General features: G+C 46.2%; 2 protein-coding genes across 2 annotated transcripts in view; one reads left to right on the plus strand and one right to left on the minus strand.

The window, feature by feature from the left end:
- The window catches only part of LOC310791219 (SH3 and multiple ankyrin repeat domains protein 2-like), a gene marked incomplete at both ends in the record, with an annotated part of 245,785 nt that overhangs the window by 112,233 nt on the left and 126,069 nt on the right, over positions 1-7,483 (minus strand). The gene's annotated exons all lie outside the window — the stretch shown is intronic.
- On the plus strand, positions 198-6,726 carry LOC310791074 (uncharacterized protein; the record flags this gene model as incomplete). The annotated part of the gene is made up of 2 exons (XM_083652785.1): positions 198-1,836; positions 4,633-6,726. 2 exons carry the CDS (start codon positions 198-200, stop codon positions 6,276-6,278), a joined length of 3,285 nt encoding a protein of 1,094 aa, XP_083508911.1. The 3' UTR covers positions 6,279-6,726.

Below are 7,483 nucleotides of genomic sequence, written 5' to 3' on the forward strand. Positions count from 1 at the left end.
ACAAAAATAACAAAATCGTGCGGTCACCTCAGGTGGTACCGATTTTTGCCTTGGCCCATGGACTATTAGTGCAATTTAACTACACTAAAAATAACTTTTGATAATATTCCGATAAGTAACTTTGATGTTTTCTCAAAAGAAATATGTGTTACAGTATTGTTATTTAACACTTTCACTTTTGGTCTCAGTGTCTAGATATGTCAGCTGCCAGCAATCTTCAATCTGAAGATCAGTTTCTGTGCTCCATCTGTCTGGGTGTGTTCACTGATCCAGTCTCCATACCATGTGGACACAACTTCTGCAAGACCTGTATCACACAGTACTGGGATGTTAGTGTCCAGTGCCAGTGTCCCATGTGTAAAAAGCTTTTTCACAGAAGACCTGAGCTGCATGTCAATACTTTCATATCTGAGATGGCTGCTCAGTTCATGTCAGCTCAGATGAAAGCCAGCAGCAACCCAGAGTTGAGACCATCAATGGGTCAAGAAGTCCCCTGTGACGTCTGCACTGGGACCAAACTGAAGGCCCTGAAGTCCTGCCTGGTGTGTCTGGCCTCCTACTGTGAGACTCACCTGGAGCCTCATCAGAAAAACACCAGCCTGAAAAAACACACGCTGATCAATCCTGTGGAGAACCTGGAAGACAGGATGTGTAAAGAGCACGATGGACCACTCCAGCTGTTCTGTAAGACGGACCAGATGTGTGTGTGTCTGCTCTGCACTGTTTTACACCACAAGTCACATGACATTGTTCCTCTGAAAGAAGAATATAAAGGAAAGAAGGCTGAGCTGGGGAAGACAGAGGCTGGAATTCAGCAGAAGATCCAGGAGAGACGACTGAAGATTCAGAAGATCAAACACACGGTGGAGCTCAGCAAGAAAGATGCAGACAGAGAGATAGCAGATGGTGTGCAGGTCTTCACTGCTCTGAGGCAGTCTGTGGAGAGAGGCCAGGCTGAGCTCATTGAGACGATTGAGGAGAAGCAGAAAACAACAGAGAAACAGGCTGAAAGCTTCATCAAAGAGCTGGAACAGGAGATCTCTGAGCTGATGGAGAGAAGCGCTGAGGTGGAGCTGCTCTCACACACTGAAGACCACCTCCACCTCCTCCAAAGCTTCCCATCCCTGAACACTCCTCCACACACCAAGGACTGGACAGAGGTCAGTGTCCATCGCTCATCATATGAGGGGACTGTGGTGAGAGCTGTGGCTCAGCTGGAGGAGACTCTCAGGAAACAGATGGAGAAGCTGCTTGAGGCTGAGCTGAAGAGGGTCCAGCAGTATGAAGTGGATGTGACTCTGGATCCTGATACAGCACACGCCGCGCTCATCCTGTCTGGTGATGGGAAACAAGTACATCATGGTGATGTAAAGAAGAATCTCCCAAACAACCCAGAGAGATTTTCTCAATATGTCCAGGTTTTAGGAAAGCAGAGCTTCTCTTCAGGAAGGTTTTACTACGAGGTTCAGGTTAAAGGGAAGACTAACTGGGATGTAGGAGTGGCCAGAGGCTCGATCAACAGGAAGGAACAAATCATAGTGAGCCCAAAGAAAGGCTTCTGGATCATAGGGTTGAGGAATGGAAATGAGTACTTTGCTGGTGCTGTCCCTGCTGTCCTCCTCTCTCTGAAGATGAAGCCTCAGAAGGTGGGGGTGTTTGTGGATTATGAGGAGGGTCTAGTCTCCTTTTATGATGTAGATGCTGCAGCTCTTATCTACTCCTTTACTGGCTGCAGCTTCACTGAGAAGCTCTACCCATACTTCTGTCCTGAGCCTAATGATGGTGGTAAAAACTCCGCCCCTCTGATCATCTCTTCTGGCAATCAAACAGGCTGCTGTCTGATGTGAACCAAAGTGCCCTTCTGGGACATGTATTAAACTGATTGATTGATTGATTGATTGATTGATTGATTGATTGATTGATTGATTGATTGATTGATTGATCACACAGATTAGACTAACATCAAAAGAAAAAACACTTTGAATTGTCTTAGATATATTTGTTCTTTCAACAGAGCTCTCCACTGAGAGGAGAATGAGACAAACTCCCTGTTGGTGGAGAAAAAAACTTAACTACTAATGTGTCTTGTATCTTTATACATTTCTTCTCCTTGGCGAAATGATTTAGTTTTATCATGAGGGAGAGAGAGAAAAAAACAATACAGGTAAATAAATGTTAAACTCCAGATTCTGGTTAGTATGGTAAATTCTGTATTTTATTTACATCCTGTTTTTCTTTTATGTGTGATATATTACTTGTTGCATCAAACACGGGGAATCATAAAATGTCATTGAATCTCATTACTATTGCAGGAGTGTGAATATTACAAATTGTCCTGTTTCATTGTCCAGGGGATGAACTAAAAGGTGATTAGCTGATTGCTCTCATAGCAGTGTGTATATATATACTGAGCATTTTAATTATACACAATTAAGAGCATTTGATTGAAACAGACAGAATTCTGCAATCTACTGTACTGTATGTTTACTGAAATAAATAAAACCCAATAGAAAGAGTGTGCGTGCGTGTGTGTGTGTGTGTGTGTGTGTGTGTGTGTGTGTGCGTGTGTGTGTGTGTGTGTGTGTGTGTGTGTGTGTGTGTGGTGTGTGTGTGTGTGCGTGTGTGTGTGTGTGTGTAGGAGTCAGACGAGGGGGATGGGACTGGAGGCAGCAGGGAGAATAGGAAGAAGCAGCTCAGAGACAGACAGCAGAAAGCAGCTACAGTAGAGAGGGGAGAATGATGAAGGACAGCAGAAAGCAGCTACAGTAGAGGGGGATGAGGGGAGGATGATGAAGGGCTACAAAGGGCAGGCAGATGGGTGGGTTAAGCCTGGAAGAGATAAGCTCACGCTTCAGGGTGTCAGGAAGAACATCGATTCATGTCGGAATCACGATTCTTATCTTCCACAATTCTGAATCGATTCACAACTTTCAAGAATCGTCCCCCCCCCCCCCCGCATTTTCTCCCCAATTGTACATGGCCAATTTCCCCCCTTGCCGTCCCGGTCGCTGCTCCACCCTCTGCCGATCAGGGGAGAGCCGTAGACTAGCACCACGCTTCCTCTGACACATGCGTAGTTGCCAGCCGCTTTTTTTCACCCGACAGGGGGAGCTTCACCGGCAGGAGGTAGCACGTGGTGGGAGGATCACGTTATTCCCCCCAGTTCTCTTCCACCCCGACCAGGCGCCCCGACTGACCAGCTAGAGCAGCGACCAGGACTAGTTTGCTCTGTATTGACTGCTATTCCACAGTGCAAACTTCATGTTACAGCAGGGATTTGGGCAACAATGTGTTGTGCCATGGAGGGCCGTGAGTCTGCAGCCTTTCATTCCAACACTGCAGCAGATGACTTCAGCGACCACAGAGGAGGAAGAACTCATCATGAAAACCTGCCTCTACTGCATCTACAGCCAATTTCTGCATACCAACAAAAGCACATGTAACTTGGCATTGTGAGAGCTATGCAGAGAGGCTCCTATCTGGTTGTCTCATCACAGAAAGTAGCCTAGGTAAACCCAGCCCCCACGTGACCTGCTCTCTCAGTTCCCAGTCACTACCTTGTGACTGAGAGCAGGTCTGAGAGCAGGTCACGTGGGGGATGGGTTTACCCAGGCTACACAGAAAGCATCTGCTTGACAGCATTGTTGTTCTTCACAATCCAGTAAGGAAGTCATAACACCTTGATAAGATCTGTATATCTACATACCTCTAAGCTGCCATCCATAGCAGAGGTGGGCAGGTCACTAAGGAAAGAGCTGGCAAGTAATAATCAAGGCTGATCAAAGATCAATAATAAAGAGAAGCTCTACCATGACAAGGCAGTATTAGACATGTGATGGGCGATGCCAAATGGGCAGGTGCTTGAGCGCCTCCTGTGGTCTATCTGTGCACATGCCTGGGGTTGTTGTTGCAGAGCAAACTGTATTTGTTGTGTTGTTGTGTGTGAGTGGCCAGTGGCCTTATTGTTAACATTAGCCTTGCTGATGTGTATGCAAATCTAGATTTTTTTTTTGGGGGGGGGGGGCAACCTCATTTAATTCAAGCATTGCTAGCCTTCTTGTGTAGACAGCATACAGTGAGTCCAAAAGTACAAAACTGCTATGAGATTAATATTGAACTGCAGTAAGAGGCGGAGCAACACGGCAGAGACAGGTGTGTTTGAAGGTGAAGAGGCGGAGCAACACGGCAGAGACAGGTGTGTTTGAAGGTGATATAAAGTCAAACTGAAAGTAGGCTAACTCAGAGCGACAGCACTGCTGCAGTCGACAAGTCTCTGTCTTTCTCTGGAAAGAATAATAAACCAAAGTTGATCAGGCCTTCCTCAACAATACAGCAGTCTTACACAGGTGAGTAACAGCAGATCATATTTACTGTTTAAACCACTGAGATATATATGTCGATGGTTTAAACAGAGAGCAGTGACACATAATTGAGCTGTATCCAGATAGGATGTTTCCCTGTTGTCATTTTACACTGTTACTTGTCAAAATGATGTTTTCACCTTAGTGCAATTTAACTACACTAAAAATAACTTTTGATAATATTCCAATAAGTAACTTTGATGTTTTCTCAAAAGAAATATGTGTTACAGTATTGTTATTTAACACTTTCACTTTTGGTCTCAGTGTCTAGATATGTCAGCTGCCAGCAATCTTCAATCTGAAGATCAGTTTCTGTGCTCCATCTGTCTGGGTGTGTTCACTGATCCAGTCTCCACACCATGTGGACACAACTTCTGCAAGAACTGCATCACACAGCACTGGGATGTTAGTGTCCAGTGCCAGTGTCCCATGTGTAAAAAGCTTTTTCACAGAAGACCTGAGCTGCATGTCAATACTTTCATATCTGAGATGGCTGCTCAGTTCAGAAAGTCAACTCAGATGAAAGCCAGCAGCAACCCAGAGTTGAGACCAAGAATGGGTCAAGAAGTCCCCTGTGACGTCTGCACTGGGACCAAACGGAAGGCCCTGAAGTCCTGCCTGGTGTGTCAGGCCTCCTACTGTGAGACTCACCTGGAGCCTCATCAGACAATGACAGGTCTGAAAAGACACAAACTGATGGATCCTGTGGAGAACCTGGAAGACAGGGTGTGTAAAGAGCATGATAAACCACTGGAGCTGTTCTGCAAGACGGACCAGATGTGTGTGTGTCTGCACTGCACTGTTTTACACCACAAGTCACATGACTTTGTTCCTCTGAAAGAAGAATATAAAGGAAAGAAGGCTGAGCTGGGGAAGACAGAGGCTGAAATTCAGCAGAAGATCCAGGAGAGACGACTGAAGATTCAGGAGATCAAAGACACGGTGGAGCTCAGCAAGGAAGATGCAGACAGAGAGATAGCAGACGGTGTGCAGGTCTTCACCGCTCTGAGGCAGTCTGTGGAGAGAGGCCAGGCTGAGCTCATTGAGACGATTGAAGAGAAGCAGAAAACAACAGAGAAACAGGCTGAAAGCTTCATCAAAGAGCTGGAACAGGAAATCTCTGAGCTGGTGAAGAGAAGCGCTGAGGTGGAGCAGCTCTCACACACTGAAGACCACCTCCACCTCCTCCAAAGCCTCCCTTCCCTGAACACTCCTCCACACACCAAGGACTGGACAGAGGTCAGGGTCCATCGCTCCTCATATGAGGGGACTGTGAGGAGAGCTGTGGCTCAGCTGGAGGAGACTCTCAGGAAACAGACGGAGAAGCTGTGTGCTGATGTTGAGCTGAAGAGGGTCCAGCAGTATGAAGTGGATGTGACTCTGGATCCTGATACAGCACACGCCATGCTCATCCTGTCTGATGATGGGAAACAAGTACATCATGGTGATGTACAGAAGAATCTCCCAGACAACCCAGAGAGATTTTCTTTTTGTGTCTGTGTCTTAGCAAAGCAGAGCTTCTCTTCAGGAAGGTTTTACTACGAGGTTCAGGTTAAAGGGAAGCCTGTCTGGGATGTAGGAGTGGTCAGAGGGTCGATCAACAGGAAGGGACAAATCACAGCGAGCCCAGAGAATGGCTTCTGGATGATGGTGTTGAGCAATGGAAATAAGTACTTTGCTGCTGCTCACCCTTCTGTCCTCCTCTCTCTGAAGATGAAGCCTCAGAAGGTGGGGGTGTTTGTGGATTATGAGGAGGGTCTGGTCTCCTTTTATGATGTAGATGCTGCAGCTCTTATCTACTCCTTTACTGGCTGCAGCTTCACTGAGAAGCTCTACCCATACTTCTGTCCTGAGCCTAATGATGGTGGTAAAAACTCCGCCCCTCTGATCATCTCTCCTGTCAATCACACAGATTAGACTAATCATCAAAAGAAAAAAACACTTTGACTTGTCTTAGATATATTTGTTCTTTCAACGGAGCTCTCCACTGAGAGGAGAATGAGACAAACTCCCTGTTGGTGGAGAAAAAAAATGTAACTACTAATGTATCTTGTATCTTCTCCTTGGCGAAATGATTTAGTTTTATCATGAGAGGGAGAGAGAGAAAAAAAAACAGGTAAATAAATGTTAAACTCCAGATTCTGGTTAATATGGTAAATTCTGTATTTTTATTTACATCCTGTTTTTCTTTTATGTGTGATATATTACTTGTTGCATCAAACACGGGGAATGATAAAATGTCATTGAATCTCATCACTATTGCAGGAGTGTGAATATTACAAATTGTCCTGTTTCATTGTCCAGGGGATGAACTAAAAGGTGATTAGCTGATTGCTCTCATAGCAGTGTGTATATATACTGAGCATGATACACAATTAAGAGCATTTGATTGAAAAATACTGAAATTCTGCAATCTACTGTACTGTATGTTTACTGAAATAAATAAAACCCAATAGAAAGAGTGTGTGTGTGGTGTGTGTGTGTGTGTGTGTGTGTGTGTGTGTGTGTGTGTGTGTGTGTGTGTGTGTGTGTGTGTGTGTGTGTGCGTGCGTGCGTGTGTGTGTGTGTAGGAGTCAGACGAGGGGGATGGGACTGGAGGCAGCAGGGAGAATAGGAAGCAGCAGCTCAGAGACAGACAGCAGAAAGCAGCTACAGTAGAGGGGAGGATGATGAAGGACAGCAGAAAGCAGCTACAGTAGAGGGGAGGATGATGAAGGGCTACAAAGGGCAGCCAGATGGGTGGGTTAAGCCTGGAAGAGATAAGCTCACGCTTCAGGGTGTCAGGAAGAACATCGATTCATGTCGGAATCACGATTCTTATCTTCCACAATTCTGAATCGATTCACAACTTTCAAGAATCCCCCCCCCCCCCCCCGCATTTTCTCCCCAATTGTACATGGCCAATTTCCCCCTTGCCGCCCCGGTCGCTGCTCCACCCTCTGCCGATCAGGGGAGAGCCGTAGACTAGCACCATGCTTCCTCCGACACATGCGTAGTTGCCAGCTGCTCTTTTTCACCTGACAGCGGGGAGCTTCACCGGCAGGACGTAGGTAGCACGTGGTGGGAGGATCACGTTATTCCCCCCAGTTCCCTTCCACCCTGAACAGGCGCCCCCCGACCGA

Source organism: Poromitra crassiceps (assembly GCF_964638095.1).
Source record: "Poromitra crassiceps genome assembly, chromosome: 16".
Classification (NCBI taxonomy): domain Eukaryota; kingdom Metazoa; phylum Chordata; class Actinopteri; order Beryciformes; family Melamphaidae; genus Poromitra; species Poromitra crassiceps.